Below are 20,015 nucleotides of genomic sequence, written 5' to 3'. Positions count from 1 at the left end.
GCTTACAATGAATGTTTACTGGCTTCTACCTCCAATTTGACTAAAATATATTATATTTATTTAGTTTAGCTTTGATGTTTTAAAGTAAATTATAACTATAACTTTAGCCTTCTTGCTCTAATCACTTGCTATTTAGCATGCATACCTGCTACCCAATCCGGATCCTGTAATTCCTTGTGCAGCTTTTCTGAACTTGCATAATTACAATTCCCAGCATGCCTAGGGTACCAACTTGGAATATGGCGGCTTCCCCGTAGGATTGAAAGAAGTCAAGGGTCAGCGTTCCTTCAAGAATCTTTGCTATGTTTAACTGACATTGTGCTTTTAATACACTAAAGAGTATTTTACCATATCACTACGGAGGCTTTGTTGCAATTTAGCAAATTCTAATGAAGAGAGAGTCGTTAGTTAGTTTAAACTTTAAATTAGCAACTTGGAAAGGGTCAAGGTGTCAGAGAGGCGGCCCAAAGTCATGTGCCTTTTAATACAGGTCACTTTTAGAAAAAGCATAATGCTGAGACAATCAGTATCTTTCAATTTGTATTATTCCATTTTGTAGACAATGATTTTCATATACATATTCCATCTGACAGTTGCACCGATATCTAAGAAATGTACATTTCAAAGATCCCTCCGGAAAAAATGTACATTTTAGTGATCCTGGATTCTTGAATATGTATTACGAAATTAAGTGCTGGATTACCATCTATACATGTATGCCAGCTGACATTTTGGTTGGCACTTATCGTTGGTTAGAATCTAAAGGCAACCTGGAAATTAATATTCAAAATATAACTTGGAAGAAAAACACCTACAACCAGGTAGGAACAAGTTATTTTGTTTTGTACTGTACATATGAGGAAGTTGTATTTTCCCAGACTATTTCAACAGAAGCTTAGAATGTTGTATATCAGCCATTTAGCGATGGCAAGCTCAAACTGCAGAGAGACAAGGTGTAGAGAACTTAAACGTCCCTCTGATATTAAACAATCTCTTCTGAGTGTAGGGTCTTTATTAGACTTGATTATTATCGTTATAATTGCATCATTCATTGAAGAGGGCAATTTATTTACAATATAAAAGGTAATTTAGGGAGAACTGTATATTTGAAATGTGCTTGTATATTTCAGTTGAGAGACAATAAAATGCAGAATGATTTTCTGCCGCGGGGGCAGGATATTGCTAAGCCCAGAGCATCTCATTGAACTTTTACCTTATTATCCAAGCAAGGGTTATATACTGCCCAGTGTTTTGGTGACGACCGAACCGCTAGTCCCCGCCACTTGGATTTGACCGCCGACCCATTTACTTTTTTATCATTGGACACTGGCTAGTGCACTCTCAGATTTTGTCACCACACTCATTCAACAATTAACATCATTGGGCCATAGTAGCCACCTACGAACACAAAGGCACGGAGGGTGCCAAATAAGTTTGGAATTTTGGATCCACAACTTGGGATGGTGCGCACCATAAACTGTGGGCTTTTTTATTCATGTCTGCCAAAAGATACTACATGTATTTACGCTGTATGCCTCCACATTAACATTGGAATATTTCCCTATAGACCTTGATCTGTGCAGACCCGTTTGATTTTTCTGCTATATATGTGAATGGTGCCTTCAGCACCCATTACATTTATAATCTGAGGGATTCCTCCTCTAACATGTAGCGCTGCTTGTTTTTAAGGGTATTATGGCATGGTGTTGAATAAATGTTGCCTTTTTACTTAAGGTGACTTTGGTGTCATTTTCAACAATTTATATTCTAGGGCCAATGGGCTGGGGGTTTAAGTCCCAATTTTCGAATTTCTCATTTATATTGGTTTGTTTGTGGACACCCTGACCCATATTGTCCTACATCATTATTATCAATATTGTTGGTTAGTATTCCTACCTCACTTGAGAAAAGTTTGTTTAAATAAATCCTACATTCTTCTATCATATATATAAGGTAGACACATCTACCCAACCCAAATGGCATTCTTGTACTGCAGATAACCCCTCCATTCACCTGCACCACCACATTTTCCTAAAACAAATAGCAGCTTTCACCTAGTGGCCATTTTCCCTCTGACACATCATCAGTGACATTTAAATCTGCAGACAGCACACGTGCACTATAAATATTAGACTAGAAAAGAGGAGAGCAGATTTACTGCTGTGAATTAGTGTTTATTGCCGACTGACAAACACAACATGTTTCGGGCCCTCAGTGCCCTTTCTCAAGTGTTACGAAACCAAATACACGATAACAATTTGAAACACACGTCACCACCCCCTAGTAGTCCAATGTCCAATCCCTGTTGATATGTAAATTAACAAGGCTTTGTAGCCACAAGTATTGGTAGTATAATATCATCTCAGTGTCCATCTTGAGATTGGCAACCTGTTTGGGTATACATCCAAAGTGTAACAGTGCTTATATGTATAAATCAAGTCCATACCTATTAAAAAACAATTATTGTTAAAAACAACCTCTTCAGAATATAGTGGCACTGCTAAAAGAAAACTAGCCTACCATAGTTGTCTTGATTTAAAAAAATACATTATAGATACACTAAAAGCAAACACTAGAGGACATGTGGAATTATAAGATATAGACTTTATCAGTGTATCTGAATGGTAGCTTTAAATATTCACATAATGAAACTTCAATATATTCATAAGTACAAGTTCAATATCTGCAAATTAGAATGAAGTAAATAATGAAGTAAATAATTCGTATTCTTACTAATTACTTATTAAGCTATTACTAATTACTTATTAAGCTCCAAGCATCATTTAGACCATCAGGATTCAATGTATTTAATTTCTTAATCCATTTACCCTCTATTTGTAGAAGTCTTTGTAGTCTGTTCCCACCAAGCCTATCTGTGGCCACTTCATCAAGAACACACCATCGTAATTGCATACAGTTGTGTTTGAATTCAATAAAATGTCTAGAAATCGGTGCATCTGTCTGTGTGTCTTTTTTGAAATTTCTAATATTACTTTTATGTTCTTGAATTCTCATTTTCACTTCCCTGGAAGTCTGACCCACATATCCTAGGCCATACGGGTACTTTAGTAAATATACAACAAAAGTGGATTTACATGTAGCATATACTTCAAAGCCTTTAGTTGGATGATTAATTTTGGAACATTTTATTATCGCGGAGCAACAATTACACCCCAGACCCGGGTAAGTACTCCTTTTTTTGTAACAGGGAAATAGTTGATTCTTAGATCTAGTGTCTGAAGGACATAATAAATCTTTAAGTGTACGCCCCCAGTTTGTAACAAAAGAGAGGTGGTTGATTAAATAAAAGGCCAAATTGTCTATCTGCTTGTAGTAATGGCCAATATTTTTTAATAACACTCTCTATTTTGGGACTATTAGAATTGTGGGTAGAGATAAAAGTAAGTCTTCTACTAGCGCCTTTCTCTTTATGACGTAATAAATCATTTCTGGGAATATCATCTACATCATCTATTGCTTTCCTGATAAGTTCATTTTTATAACCTCTCTCCACAAACCATTCGGTTAAAGATATTTTTGTCTCGTTATACTTCTCTGGAGGAGAGGTGATGCGTTTAGCACGCAAAACTGTCCTTTTGGAATAGCTCTTTTAACTTTAGGACTATGAAAGCTATTCATATGTAGTAGGTTATTTTTATCCACACTCTTTCTATATAGATCAGTGTGTATTATGCAATCCATTAAACTTATTTTGACATCCAGAAAATTTATTTCAGATGTAGAATATTCATAGGTAAATTTAATGGTTCTATGGCTATTGTTGGCTTCATTAATCATCTCCTCAAGTAAATTTAAGGGACCTTTCCAGAATAGTAATATATCGTCCACAAATCTAAAATAGGCAAAGATATATTTACAGTAGGGTTCTTTCTCCAGAAAAAACTTTTCTCAAGCTTGTGTACATATAAATTAGCATAAGCTTTACAGTAGCCCCCTTAGATGTGTCCTGGGTCTGCCAATAAAATGCATTTTCAAAGGTAAAATAATTTTTGGTCAGTACTAACTAAACAATCCAATAAGAAGAACATTTTTTGATTTGGCAAACTGGTGTCAAGGAGCACTACCTCAATACAATTCATTCCTTCATTATTGGGAATAGAGGTATATCGATCCAACATAAAAATATCTCAGGGGGAATTATATCAATATAATGCACAAAAGCCATGAATATCTTGTAAATTATATCCTTATAAACAGTGAGTTCTGATGTCATCAGTTATAAACGGTGAGTTCTGATGTCATTTCTGTTCCATAACTCCCTAAAACTTGTGTATTATAATAAATAAAGTTCCCCCTGTTGCAAAATATGAGGATATTAGAAGTTACCTCGGAGTTCCATGACCTGTATAAAAACACTCGACCTTCGGCCTCGTACTTTTATATGGTCATGAAACTCCTCTGTAACTTATAATATCCTTATATTTTACAAGAGGGGGTACTTTATTCACTATATAATGCACAAAAGCCATGAATATCCTGTAAATTATATCCTTATAAACGGTGAGTAGTGATGTCATCAGTTATAAACGGTGAGTAGTGATGTCATTTCTGTCACATGACTCACTAAAATTTGTGTATTATAATAAATAAAGTACCCCCAGTTGTAAAATATAAGGATATTAGAAGTTACCTCGCAGTTCCATGACCTGTATAAAAACACTCAGCCTTCGGCCTCGTGTTTTTATATGGTCATGAAACTCCTCGGTAACTAATAATATCCTTATATTTTACAAGAGGGGGTACTTTATTCACTATATCATTCAGTCTGCACAGTAAATCTGTAGTATCTTTTAAACATACACTTATTTTTGGCATTTTGATTTGCAGAACAGAGTCGACAAATATTGACAAGGGCTCAAGTACTGACCCCATACCCGAGACAATTGGTCATCCTGGGGGGTTAATTAATGTCTTATGGACCTTGGGTAGAAGGTACAGTACTGGAATTCTTGGAAACTTTGTAACTAAAAACTCTTTGTCTGCTTTATGAATGATGAGATCTTCATTACCTTGTAAGGAGCAGGGATGGGTGAATTTTACCCGTTTCATTTTGCCAAAAATTTGACATCGGCAAAATGTCGCTGACGCCCATTAAAAGCCTATGGGCGTCAAAATTTTGCGCGCCTTTTTTTTTTTTGCACAATGCCATACAAGTCTTTGGGTGTCATTTCTGGGACAAAGCAAGGCGAAAAAATTCACCCATTCCTAGTAAGGAGTTAAGTGCTAAGCGCTCTTTAAAACTTAGATTATTGCTATATTATATGCTGAAGCATTTATTGGTTAGCCCAATTTTACGTAATTCAGAAATAACTATATGTTAAAGATTGCACTGAGTCATTTTGTATATCGGGAATCATAGTACTTGATTTTTTAAACCTATTAATAAGCCCATCACTAGTATTCTCTGAAAACACATTTTGAGTTTAACTTTCCTTATGAATTTAAGGAATTCAATTTCCAAATCTTCTGTAGTGACCTTGTGGGTAGGAACAAATCACAATCCTTTATTTAGAAGTAAAAGTTAACTGGGAGTAAGTTCATGTGACGATAAATGAATAACTAGGTTATTTACCTCGGTGTATGTTTGTTCCTTTTCGGATAGTGGTCCCTCTCGATTTGAATCCTGGGGTTGATGCGCTGCTTGGGTCTTTCGGCGTCTCTTTCCTCTGTTCGTGCGTCTAAAAAAGGTTGCTGCTGTAAGAGGCTGCGGGTTACATCTTCACTGCTCGTATAGACTGCAGGGTTGCTTCTCCCACACCACAAATTCCCGTAGCGGTGCTGGCTGTCCAGTCCCTGGGGATCCTCCTTCCGAACACTGCCTCAAGCGATCTTGGCGCCAAGTATAGACGCTCTCCTTCACGTAATCCTCCTCAACTCTTTCAAACTTCGTTACATGTGCTATAAAGTTAATGTAATCAAGTACAAAGGCTTATACAGGAATAACTTACTCTGATAAAAAGTTCTGCCAGGATAAAATACGGTAATGATTAAGTTGAGCTCAGGAGAGACTGTTAGGAGAACAAATATGTTTCTCCAGCTACTAAAGCAGAGTTTCTATGGAAATCAACAATGTCATCTCTTCATAAGAAGAACTGAGCATGCCCAGTAGCCAACAGCCAAAACACAATTTCAAGAAAGGGAGCCAAGTGAGTTAGAGGAGAAGAAACTATCCTAAGTGATTAAGAGAATGCTGCAGCCTTTATATTAGCCTTTGAACAACTAGAGTGGCTAGTATTTAAAGATTTCAAAATCACTAATTACATTTTTTTGTGGATGGTTAATGTAGGGACCCATAGGGTTATCTCTCCCCTATGGCTTTAAATGTCTACACTTCCTTGTTCTCTCGTTGCTGGGCAAAAGCCCATGTATGTACTGTACTACTAGTGTGTATAGTTTATGATTGACCCAGATGCTGATAACATGTTCCTGTCATACTTCAGCATATTACTGGGCAGAGGGTGGGACTTCCTCTGTCACCAGCTAATCCAAGAGGGATTGGATGATAATGGGAGCCCAGAGTTTATGTCTCAGTAAAGGGAAGGCCTTGGTAAAGTTAGATATACAGGGACCCCATGAATGAGGAGTAGTCAGGAAAGGGTAGTTTTCTGTAATAGGACTTTCTAGGAAAGTGAGGCAGATAGAACCAGTAAGCATGATGTTAAATAGGATTGATAGCAAGGGGTAGCTATCCCCTTAGGGAACACTCTCCTGTAGTGTATGGATCGCAGCCTAAATGGGATTTAGGTTTAGTGATTTCCCTGTTCCAACATGTGGGGATCCAGGTCACGGTACAGAGATCCTGAGGGTGCATCTATCCATATTGTGCATGTTGAGTATAAAACCCTGATTTGTAGCCTGTTGCTGTTTGTTTTGTTCAAGAAACTTCTGGTGTCCAATTCTGTTATTTAGTTGCATAGCACAAGTGAGGTGTAGTTGCACAACACTATTCCTTCACCCTTTCATGTATCAAAGGCCCATCCTGTGGATTGAGGGTTAATGTGAGAACTTTTGGGTTTCTATCATATCGGGGCAGGTGACTTTGTTTTACTAGTGTATAAACAGATATGCATTTCTGTACTTCTTATAGTGTGTACATACATATAATATCAGACGAGGAGTGTGAAAGCCGAAAGCAGAAATCTGTTTTAGTTTTGTAATTAAATCTTTACCAGTTTTTTAAAGTCAAAGTAAACTTTATTGTCATCTCAGCAGTATACAAATACACAGTGAGACAAGACAACGTGGCTCCAGCTGGTACATATCACAAAAAGGCACTTAAAATACACAATAAATATGTAAACATTTGAAATGTGCAATAAATTGCCAGGAATTAAATATATACTGTACATGTGTAAACCTTTAGAATTCTGCAAATAAATTAACAGTTCACAAAGTTAAGTTCACAGTTCTGGTGTGTCTGGAATGTAGTGGGAGGACAGGCAGTGAGTTGAGGAGTCGGATTGCTTGTGGCATCTGCCGGATGGCAGCAGCGTGAACAGTCCATGTGAGGTGTGTGTGAAGTCCAGTGCAATGCAGGAGGCTCTGACAGTCCGCTGTAGACTTTTACGTTTAGCAGAGCTGGCACTACTGTACCAGATGGAGATGCAGCTCGTTAGGACGCACTCTATGGTGCCCCTGTAGAGGTGGGAGGCGGAAGGCTGTAGAGGTGGGAGGCAGAAGGCTGGCCTGATTGAGTCATCTTAGGAAGTGAAGATGCTGCTGAGCGTTTTTGGTGATGGAGGTGGTGTTGGTGATCCAGGTGAGGTCATCAGAGATGTGGACTCCAAGGAATTTGGTGTTCTTTACTGTCTCTACCATGGAGCCATTGATGTTGAGTGGTGTGTGAGCAGGGCGAGTTCTTCTGAAGTGGACGATCATCTCTTTCATTTTATCCACATTCAGTGACAGATTTTTCTCACTGCACCAGACCGCCAGCTGCTGAACCTCATCTCTGTCGCTGACTTGTCGTTGTGGCTGATGATCCCCACCACAGTTGTGTCATTGGCAAACTTGATGATGTGGTTTGAGCAGTCTGTAACTATGCAGTCATGTGTCAGCAATGTGTACAATAAGGGGCTGAGAACACATCCTTGAGGAGCTCCTGGGCTCAATCTGATGGTGCTGGAAACAGACCGAGGCCTCTCTGACAGAAAGTCCAAGATCCAATTGCACATAGAGGTGCTCAATCCCAGCTTGTTTAGTTTCCCAGTCAGCTTTTGAGATGATGGTATTGAATGCTGAGCTAAATTCTATAAACAGCATTCTCACATAACTGTCTTTCTTATCCAGATGAGTTAGTGAGAGGTGGAGAGCAGAAGATATGACATTCTCAGTTGACCTGTTTGGCCGATATGCACATTGAAGTGGGTCCAGTGAGCGGGGGAGGGTGTTCTTGATATGTGCCATCACAAGTCTCTTGAAGCATTGATGACCGGGGTTAGTGCAACAGGGCGGTAGTCATTCAGGCAGATTACTGAAGATTTCTTTGGCACTGGAACGATGGTGGTGGACTTGGTTCAATATAGTAAGTAAGTGTGTGAGAAAAGGTAATACATCTCTCTAAAAGGCAGGGAAGGTTTGGAGGTCACTCATTCATGTATTTGATACAGGTGACATATATGTAAGGACCATCTGGGATTTGAACACTTGGGACTGGGGTTGCTGGACTTTCAGTGCACAGTCAGTGCACTTACCAAGTGAGCCATTGGAGGCTCTTGGGGCTGGTCCTGATCTTGTTATTGTGATTCTGTATTTTGTCTGTTTCCACTGTTTTCCACTGTTTTCCACCCACCCCGTTTACCCTCATGTGTCTCCTATTCCCTAATCAATTGCCCTTTATAAACCATGCTCTGAGCCTTGCTCAGGGCTGAGTCATTGAATGTGTTTGGTTTTTGTATCTGAATGTAATTTGTTTGTTCCTGAATCCTTGTTCCTGGATATGACTTGTTCCAAGTTCCTGAATCCTGTTTCTACGTTTTTGTTCCAGCTTTTCATTGCCTGCCTCGTAAAGACTTTATTTTTGACCTGTTCCTGTTTTGCTTCAGTCCCATTAAATCCTGTATATTTCACCCTTCCTGCTTCAAGCATTTGTGGCTTTTTCCCTGAGCTTCCACCACACGCAAATGTTCATCAAGTGAATTTAACTCCTGTTGCAGCGGTTTCCCACTGTGAACGTTACAATATAGAGTCAAATTCACTAAAGTGCAAATTTCTCCAGTAAATTCCATGTCACACTTCGTACCAGACATAACTTCAGTACCAATACACTGCTGTAGGGTTGTTAGGCTGACAGTCTGAAGGCTTAAAGTATGAGGCTTTAAGTATGGAGTTAGAACGGGAGTTGGAACCCGGATTGGAACCCCAGTGACTGGAATTTCATCTACAGCGCTTGTTCTGAATCTGCTTCCAACTTTAATATTGCTGCTCATTCTGCAACCTCTCCTACAGAAAATCAGCTTGTTTCAGGATCCTTTTTTTTTTTTTTGCAGCTTTCCGCTCTACAAAATCTTTCTCCCACCTGCTCTCACTCTCTCTTCTGCTGTTACCAGCTGCAGGTGATATCTTTCCTAACTCGGGTCCCTGCCATATACTGATCTGCCAACACCCACCTTATGGACCCCCTCTGCTCAAAACCTACAAATACTGCCAACCTTTCCAACCTTATTCAAATTCCCACTGTCCCTTCTGCTCATCTCCCATGCTCCTGTGCACTTTGCTCTAAATCTCTTCAGCTTTTTGCTCTAACTGAGACCTGGTTCTCTCAGAATGACAATGCTATTGAGGCAGCTCTCTCTTATGCCCCTGTACTACTGGCCGTGGGGGAAGAGTAGGCAGTCTGCTCTCCCCTCACTGCTGCTATAAACTAATCTCTACACCGTCTTCCTTCTTGTTTCCTTCTTTTGAGGTGCATTCAGGTCAACTGTTCCCTCTTGCTGCATGGGTAGCTGTTGTTTACAGACCTCCTTCTGCTAAATTTTGTGCCACATTTCTATCTCATAGCTCTCTTTTTCCCATGCTCTGACAGCCCAGCAAGTATTCTCAGTGACTTCAATTGTCACATTGATAACCCCTCCCAGTCCTGGTCATCACGTTTTCTCAATTTAACCACCTCCTTTTGATCTCCAGCAGTGGAGAACTACACCTACCCATAAAGATGGTTACTGCCTAGATCTGTTCTTCACCAAAAACCTAAAACTCTCTACATTTAACAGTGATCCTTTTCCTCTCTCTGATCATCATCGTATCTCTTTTTCTATCTCGGACTCTCCCCCTCTGCTAACCCTCAACCAAAAATTCTGGTTCGCAACACCCATGCTGTTGATATAACTGCTCTATCTGACTCTCTCAGTTCTAGCTTCTCCTCCATCATTACGTCCTCTGATCCTGATTCGCTGGTAAATACCTTTAACTCAGTTCTGTCTGCTGCTATCAATACTCATGCCCCTCTGTAGCCACAACGCAGTCGAGCCCGCAATCCCTGCCCCTGGATGAATGACCCGACACGATTTCTGTGGTCCTGTACACCAGTGGCAGAGCGCATGTGGAGGAAATCAAATACAAAAGCTGACTTCCTTCACCATAAATTTCTCCTGGCCTGCCTTGATACTGCCCTATGCCAGGCTAAACAACAGTTCTACAATACACTCATAATTAACAAATCCAACCCACAACGCTTGTTTTCAATATTCAACTCGCTACTTCATCTCTCTACAAATGATTCACTAACACCTGAACATACCCCCCATGACTTTGCTGAATTCTTTGAAAGCAAAGTTGATAAAGTTGATAATTTTGCCACCCCTCAGATACCAATATTCTCATCCCCCCTAAAGTTTCTATTTCAATTTTCAACTCTTTTGATCATATATCTGAGCTGGAAGTGTCTAAACTTCTCCTATCCTCTCCACCAACAACTTGCTCACTTGATCCTATCCCATCACCTCTACTAAAACAGTGTGCTCCTGTCCTCACTCCAGTACTCATATATTCAATTCCTCACTAACTTCTGCTACTTTCCCCTCATTATTCAAACAGGCCTGTGTCAAGCCCATTCTGAAAAAGGCTACACTGGATCCATCCTGTTTATCTAACTACCTGTCTCTCTCTTACCGCTCTAAACGTCTGGAACGTCTCATCTTCTTCCAGATTACTAACTTTCTCTACACCAATAATCTACTTGACCCTATGCAGTCTGGCTTTTGACCTGCACACTCCACTGAGACTGCCTCATGTAGAGTTGCAAATGATCTCCAGACTGCTAAAGCCAAAGGGCATTACTCTATTCTCATTCTTCTGCTTTTGATACTGTTAACCATTCTGTTCTAATGCAAGTTCTCCATTCAATTGGTATCCGTGATTAAGCTGCATCCTGGTTCTCTTCCTACATTTCTGTCTGCTCCTTCTCTGTTACTTTTGCAAACAAATCCTCAGGTTTATGTACTTGGTCCTCTGTTGTTCTCCTTGTACAGTCTCTCTTTAGGAGACTGTATATCTTCATTTGGCCTTAAATATCACCTCTATGCCCATGACATTCAGATATATATTTAGACACTCCCTCACTAAACTCTGACGTTAAACCCCAGATCGCAGACTGCTTAGTAGATATCTCTTCCTGGATGAACCAATGCCACCTCAAGCTCAACTTGGCCAAGACTGAGCTCATGGTTTGTCCACCCAAACTGAGCCCTTCTCTTCCTTTCACCATTACTATTGATGGCATGACTAACTCTACTTCTACTACTTTCCCACTCTCTGTTGGAGTTCCTCAAGGCTCTGTTCTTGGCCCCCTGCTGTTCTCGCTCTATACAACTTCACTAGGAAAACTCATTCAGTCATTTGGACTTCAGTATCACCTTTATGCTGATGACACCCAACTCTACTTGTCTACTCCTGATCTTCCTAATTCTGTCCTTTCCCAAGTCACAGACTGTCTCTCTGCTGTCTCCTCCTGGATGTCACAGCGCCACCTGAAACTGAACCTTTCTAAAACAGAACTCATCATATTTCCTCCAAGATCTTCCCCTGTCCCTCAGATATCACTCACCGTAAACAACACCACCTTTCATTCCACCACACAGGCACGCTGCCTAGGAGTTATCTTAGACTCTCATCTGTCTTTTTCACCACACATTCAAACACTTGCAAAATCTTGCCGTACTCAACTGCGCAACATTGCTCGAATACGACCCTATCTCAGTTCAGAATCAACTAAAACACTGATTCAGTCTCTCATCATCTCCCGCCTTGATTACTGCAACTTACTCCTCACAGGTATTCCAACAAGTCACCTTTCACAACTCCAATCTGTTCTAAACGCGGCCGCTAGACTCATTCATCTAGCTCGCCGCTCAACATCAGCTGCTCCCATATGTATGTCCCTTCACTGGCTCCCAATCTCTTCTAAAATCAAATTCAAATTACTTACACTCACATTCAAGGCCCTTAATAATGAAACCCCTCCCTATATTTCATCTCTAATCTCCAAATACACTCCTTCACGAAACCTACGCTCTGCTTCTGATCTTCGCCTCACTTCTCCTCTGGTCACTTCTGCCCATTCTCGTCTACAAGACTTCTCTCGGGCTTCTGCTTTTCTCTGGAACTCTCTGCCACAAGCTGTCAGACTTTCTCCTTCCTTCCAAACTTTCAAGCGCTCCTTAAAGACCCATCTGTTTAAAGAGGCCTATTCGTTGTACCTTAATTAATCATTGCTGTATCAAAAATGACAAAGTGTTTATATGATCCTTTTGTCTCAATTGTACCCTAACCTTTTAGTTTGTAAACCCTATTGTACTCTGTAATCCTTGTCTGTTAGCCACCATTTATTCCCTGTTTGCTATAACTGCAGTAAAGCACTGCGTATCTTGACAGCGCTATATAAATAAATGATGATGATGATGACTTTTAACTTGGTTAACTCAGCACACTAGAGGTCATCATCTTTGACCAGTCCCTCACCTTCTCTAATCATATTAATAATATCACCAAAACCTGTCGTTTCTTCCTCTGCAATATAGCCAAGATACGTCCATTTCTTTCACAAACACATCCAAAACACTAATCCATGCCCTTATCCTATTAGACTATTGCAATCTCCTCCTAACTCCCATCTTTCTACCCTCCAATCAATCTTAAACTCTGCTTCTTCTCTCTCTTAAAAGTGAACCTGCTCAAACCCAACTAAAATCCTTAGCATCACTGCCTGTTAAGCAAGGGATAGCATATCCTTCTACTAACATTCAAAGCCCTTCACTCCTCTGCTCCTAACTACATTTATTCTCTTGTCTCACTATACGTTCCTGGTCGTATTCTCTGCTCCTCTCAGTCACCTTCTCTTCACACCATCCACATCCACTGCCACCTCTTGTCTCAACCCCTTCTATCTTGCTGCTCCTTACCTCTGGAATTCCATCCCTGAATTCCCCCATAAGGAATCCTCTCTTAATTTCTTCAAGAAAAATCCTAGAGCCTACCCTTTGGACCACTAGAACATTAGCCTAGTCCTGTCCCTACTGACTATGCCTTACCTTGTGCACTTTTTCATCTCAAATTTGTACCTGTATGTTAGCCTCCCATCTACTTAGACTGTGAGCTCTACAGTCAAACATTTCATACAGAACTTCTGCTAGCATTCATTTCTGTCTAGCGTAACTTTGTTAGTACTCTTACACTTAGGTTCATTTGAATAAGTTGGGTACATAAGATTGAGGAGGATGTAGTTTCATTTTATCAGCATACAGAATATGAAGTCACTGACATAAGATTGAGGAGGATGGAGCTTCATCTTATCACCATACAGGATATGATGTCATTGGCATAAGACTGAGGAGGATGTAGCTTCATCTTATCAGTTTGCAAGGTCTAAGCTAGCGAAGGAAACTGCCAAAAGACATTTTCATGCAATATATCTATGATATCTGTTGCTTTTATTACAGTAAATTGTGGGATAGCGGGTAATGAATTTGACCCATTTTGCTTGCTTAAAATTTGTGAAATCCAGCAAAATGCATTGAAGTCTAAGTGTGGCAAATACATTTTTGAGGCGCGACATCACAGTTTATGGGTATCATTTTCAGGGCAAAGCTGTATCTGCATAGTACTTATAGATTAGGTTAAATGGGCAGTGTATGTGGAAGGAAACACATAAGTATTTGCAATGATCAATTCCTTTGTTTGAAACTATCAGTGAGGTAGATTGGCCCTTAGAACCAGAATTGAATTGGATTACTGGGACTGAGTTTTAATTATAATACAATATGTGCTGGGAAACGGAGGGGATATACAATACAAATGATGCCATTTGGATGGGGGAGATGTATTTTCCTATGTTATCTCTGTTCATTATTTCCAGACTCTGAAATCTCAGTGCTCTGCCAGCTGCCCTCCTGGCTACAGAAAAGTCCCACAGAATGGAGCGCCGCCCTGCTGCTATGACTGTGCCTCATGCTCAGAGGGGGAGGTCTCCAATTTAACTGGTAACTGTGTAAATTCCAATGAATGTTACTTGATAAATTGTGTTTTTGATGTTACAATAAACAACAAATTGAGTAGGATATTTATCAAAATATGAAAAGTTCTTACTATTTTCTGAAAACTACCCCAATTAAGTCTGCACTAATTTTCTCCCCCTATTTATAAATATATTTTTATATCATGAAAAAATCTGAATCATACAAATATTTCAGATTTGTCACCAAAGACTTTTTCAGATTTTACTCCTGAAACCACAAAATATTCGGATTAATGAACGAAACCCAGTGCAGATCAAGATATTAACAGGACATCTGCCAATGACTTCTACATAAACTTAGCAGGTCTGAGTTGGAGTACTTTTTTTATTCAGACTTTTAACACCATTGGAGTTTAATAAATCACGAAAAATTTAAGTTTTTGTTTCCTATAAAATAATGGTGTTTTTCCCATTTAAAAGTCCAACTAGAAAAAAAACTGACTTAAAATAACCTCCTAAAAGTGATTGGTCTACTTATTATCCATCTAGTTTTAGTGGTACTAGCTTGTTGACTTTGTCCTTCCATTTTTGATAAAAAAAAGCCCTTGCCTTCTCCAGCCCCACCATTTGATTCTTCTATCAGACTCTTACACATCTCTGGGTATGTAGCCATTGCTTGGTAGTGGAGCTGAAACATTAACAGATGTTCAATAAGACATTAGATGAATTACAGAGCATACTAATTGTATCCATCTATAGATACTTAGCGCCTTGCCTCAGTAAATTTTGACATTCCACAAATGCATCACAACATTATACATATATCAGGCATCTACTAAGTGCAATGGCTTCATCCAAAAGAGGCTGTATAATAACAAACTACCCAGTAGCATAATTAGAAGACCTAGAGCAATTCTGTGAAATTGGGAATGCAAATCTCAAAAGCCTTTTCCTGCACGTCCCCAAGTTGAGAGAGAGAGATACAGTTATAAGGTCTCTTCCATTTCAGGGTTCTCTTTACATTCTACCAATTTGTCAAAATGACACATGGTTGTGAAATGATTGTTACATGTGTGGCCAGATTTACACACTATCCATGCACACAGTATCCAGTATCCCAAAATAACCATAATTAAGGTTTTTTAAGTAGTAAATACATTTTATTTGAAACATGTAGACGAAAGATCAAGTCATCCATAAGCTTTTCTTGAAAAACACAAAATCTTTGACTGCTGCTCACTGGACTGGAATGCCAACTTGATTTTGTCTATATTCCTCCACTTCTCGAATTCTGTGTCACGCATTTAATCAGTTAATCATTTGGCGCTACTTTGAGTCTCTAGTTGAAATCATTAACAAAATGTATGTGCAGTAGTGTAGACGAAGGTTTTGGAAATGTGAATTGGCCAATTGCTCCTCTTAGCTTGTTCTAGCTTCATACAATGTATATGCAGCATACTTTAAAAGGGGTATATGGCAACCAGCATCTGACCAGGGCCCACTGTGGCTGCTGCACCCCCCCCTGGGCCCCCACACCTCACTGGGCCCACCTGCCACAAGCTTCCTATTGCCCCCCTGCATGAGCCACAACCCCTCCACCCCCCACATGTACCCTTTTTGCTTATGCATTGATAAACACATGTCTAAAGATCCCTAATAAATTTCTGACAAACTCTAATCTCCCAATTTTAATCTCACATAAATCTGCCCCAAGTCCTTTCTCTAACCATACATTAAACTGATTTAATATCAAAAATTAGAGGTGCCAATATGATAATTCGGCTTTGATGTAGATGATGTTGTACTGTGAAATAATTACAGTAGAATTGGGTGGTGTCATTTATGTTTACCATTTTCATTTTTGTTTTTACATTCCTGTTAAACATTTGTCTTTTTACCAGATATGGAGAACTGTGTAAAATGTCCGGACTATAAATGGCCGAATCATGGGAAGACATTGTGTCTTGAGAAACCACTTGAGTTTCTCTCATATGACAGAGACCCTCTAACTCTAATCTTTAATGTCATCACTTTGATTCTTTTTTTAATATCACTGAGTATGTTGGGAATCTTCATTTCATTTCGAGACACTCCAGTAGTGAAAGCCAATAATCGTAATCTGAGCTTCCTCCTCCTTTTCACCATCAAGCTGAGCTTCCTCTCTGTATTTCTGTTCCTCGGTCACCCTGTAGATATAACCTGCATGCTCCGGCAAACCTCTTTTGCAATCACCTTCTCCACATCTGTCTCTTGTGTCCTGGCCAAGACTATAATGGTTTGCATTGCTTTCAAAGCCTCCAAGCCAGGGAGCTCCTGGAGAAAATGGATGGGGCCCAAAGAGGCAAATTATATTGCTTTTGTTTGTTCAGTCATCCAAATAGTAATTAGTGTTATCTGGTTGGTCATTTCTCCCCCATTTGCAGAGCAAAACATACATTCTAAACCTGGAATTATCATCATTCAGTGCAATGAGGGCTCAGTAGTTGCTTTCTATATTGTCCTCTCCTACATGGGATTGTTGGCATCTGTGAGTTTCATTGTAGCTTTCTTGGCTCGGACATTACCGGACAGTTTTAATGAGGCCAAGTACATCACTTTCAGCATGTTGCTCTTCTGCAGTGTTTGGATCACAATGATCCCGGCCTATCTGAGCACCAAAGGCAAATACATGGTGGCAGTGGAGATATTTGCCATAATCTCTTCAAACTGCGGGCTTCTTTTCTGTATATTTCTACCAAAATGTTATATTATTTTACTAAAACCAGAAATAAACACAAAGCAATATTTACTGAGGAATAAACAGAAAATCACAGAAAGTCTTTGATATATTGCATACATATTTAGCAACTATAATACACTGCATTCATACAGTAATATATATATATATATATATATATGTTACATTATTATAATATGTAGGAATATATATTATTTCTTACTATAAATATATGATTTCAACCAATACTGATATTTCATTGCTTTTCTATTAAACAATAAAGCTTTTATGTCTAATATGCAAAGATGTGTGCTCGCTTTAAAGAAGGTCTTAAAGTCTAATTCAATGCACCCTTTCATTGCCTGACATTTTCTGTCTCAGTCACCTGCGTCACAAATATATAGAATTTTGTTTGTTGAGCATTTATTAGAAAAACCTGAAAGAAGACACACATCTCTTGTTTTTTTTTATTTCTTGAGTAGCAAATATCTACTTATTTAGTACAAAAGTTTCCCCTTGTGTCAGAACCCACTTATATTTTATAGATATTGGTTTGTTTAAAAAGGAAGTGTCTAAAATGGCTTATCAAGTACACCTTTTCCCTTTTTAATGGCAGTCTCATTTTCAGAGAAGTATTTTTCATTTTTGAGAAGATAAAATTTAAGTAATATATATTTGCAATTACAGAAGATGTGTTACTGAAGGACTTACTGACAGCATGTCTAACACATGATAAAGAGAAGGATAATATATATATCCTATATATATATGTAAATATATAATATATATATATATATATATATATATAATACGTGATTTATTGAAAAACATTCAACTTTCCAGCACTTCTGTGCTCCTCCTTGCTTCCTTTTTTTTTTTTTCTTGTTTGGTTGGTCGTTGGGGAAGAGCACAGCATTGCTGGAAATGTTGGATGTTTTTTTCAATAAATCACTTATTTGCACTAATTCCTGAATGAGCGCGGTCCGTTTTTTGGTTTTGATTTACTTTTCACCTTCACCTGGGACAGCTAACCTTTACAGTAAAGGTCATTGGAAGGTCATTGCATTAAAAGTAATAGAAGAGATGAGCGAGGCCAGAGTGTTGCCCCATAAGTCTTTATCTAAAGCTGTGCAGAACTATGGTATGTTCCTTTTCTATCGCTGAGATGAGGCATCAATCTCTCTACTATAGCTGATCCAGACCTTATTCTTTCCATTATACCAAAGAACATTTAGCAAGCATGCTCGAAGTATCTATATAACTTGATCACAACACATTTTCCCAATTTCCCACTCAGCTGCAGTATCTTTTGCTCAAACTACAATTCCGATCAATTTGCAAACTGTCACCGTTCCAAAGATATGTTTCAGTATCACTTTAAAAAGACAGGCAAGGCAAATTTATTGTTTACCTTATTTGATATTTTAGGCAAAATAGAGCATTTTTAAGGCAGTATCATCATTTTCTAGTTTTGTGCTATATGACTTGTGGTATGGTGAGTCAAAGTTCCATATATATCTGCCTTCTCATTAGTCATTGCCTATCCACGATTAAATGTATACTAAACCCTGCTGCACTCACTGCTCAACCAAAAGTGACTCAGCTGTAGTGATGGGCGAATAAATTCGAGAAACTCCTGCGAAAATTCAAAAAAACGGGCGCCGGCGTCAAAAACAAGATGCCAGCGTCAAAAACGAGACGCCGGCACCATTTCACGAAATGCCACAAATATTTGTATTTCAATATGATCCCGAGTTGTCTCAGAATAAAAATTTGCGACATAACACATTTATGTCCAAATGGAACATAGTCCTTACTGGCTGTTCCTTAAAAATAATGGAACTTATAGTTGAGAAAAAAATGTGTTTACAATAAAGTTAAAAAGGAACTTGAACCACTCCATAACAAACTAAATGGATTTTACCCTGGCCACTGGATTTCCTCTAGGCATGATTAATGAATATTATGTAACATGTTATTTCTGATTTTTGACGGAAATATATTATTTAATTTCATGTCATGATGAGTTGTATTTCTCTTTTCTCTTGTTTTCTTGTGCCTTTGTTCATGTTTTTGTATAGTTATAAAATTTTTGTGTTATTGTTTTTGTTATAAAGTTTTGGTTATTTTGATTTGTCTTTACCATTTCATAACACTAAGATGGTGCCCAATCCTCTTGTTGGAGGCAGGCTCACATTTATGATGTAATATCCTTGGCTACTGCCCTTGGGAGACTAGAGTCCCTATTGTGATTGGTATTTGTAATCGAGTGCTCCTTGGTGTTTTTTCCTTTAAATATGCTGTCATAACAAAAAGTTCAGCCTGTTGTTTAGTGTCGTGTAAGGCTATGTCCGTATGTACTAAATAAACTACAATCTTTTTATACCTCTCTTTGGAAGATTGATTTTTGAGTACCTGCTCTACTACAATATGAGTTTGATCCACTCCCTTAGCTGAAGGTTCAGGGAGGTGCACCTGGACCTCTTCCAACACTCATTTGTTGTACTGATGTAGTGACCCATATGTATGTTTCCCTATGGTCTGAAAATCTCCAAATGGTTGGAAATCCCCTACTGTGGCCAGTTAAATGTTGGATATAAATTGGACCTGGGAGGGGCAGTGAGTCCTTTGTCCCATGTACAGTGAGCCCTGGCAGATTCCAGATTTGCCAGAAGGTGTCACTATGCAAGAAGTATAAAAAGCTGAGCTGCCATGTGCTCAAGTTCAGTTTTACTTTCTATTCACTTCAGGATGGAGTGATTTGTTGCAGCAAAAGACCCCAGGCTATGGAGAGAAACCACATAGGTGGTGATCATTTGGAGTTTGGAG

The 20,015-nt window shown here is 39.0% G+C and overlaps 1 protein-coding gene across 1 annotated transcript; it reads left to right on the top strand.

The window, feature by feature from the left end:
- Positions 1-7,734: 7,734 nt before the first annotated feature.
- Positions 7,735-17,294, top strand: LOC108704001 (vomeronasal type-2 receptor 26). The gene is made up of 4 exons (XM_018240350.2): positions 7,735-7,780; positions 9,510-9,575; positions 14,319-14,495; positions 16,372-17,294. The coding sequence occupies exons 1-4, from the start codon at positions 7,735-7,737 to the stop codon at positions 17,292-17,294; spliced, it is 1,212 nt and encodes a 403-aa protein (XP_018095839.2).
- The last annotated feature ends 2,721 nt before the right edge of the window (positions 17,295-20,015 follow it).

This window comes from Xenopus laevis, chromosome 1S (assembly GCF_017654675.1).
Source record: "Xenopus laevis strain J_2021 chromosome 1S, Xenopus_laevis_v10.1, whole genome shotgun sequence".
Classification (NCBI taxonomy): Eukaryota; Metazoa; Chordata; class Amphibia; order Anura; family Pipidae; genus Xenopus; species Xenopus laevis.
This window is presented reverse-complemented; position numbering and strand designations above follow the sequence as displayed.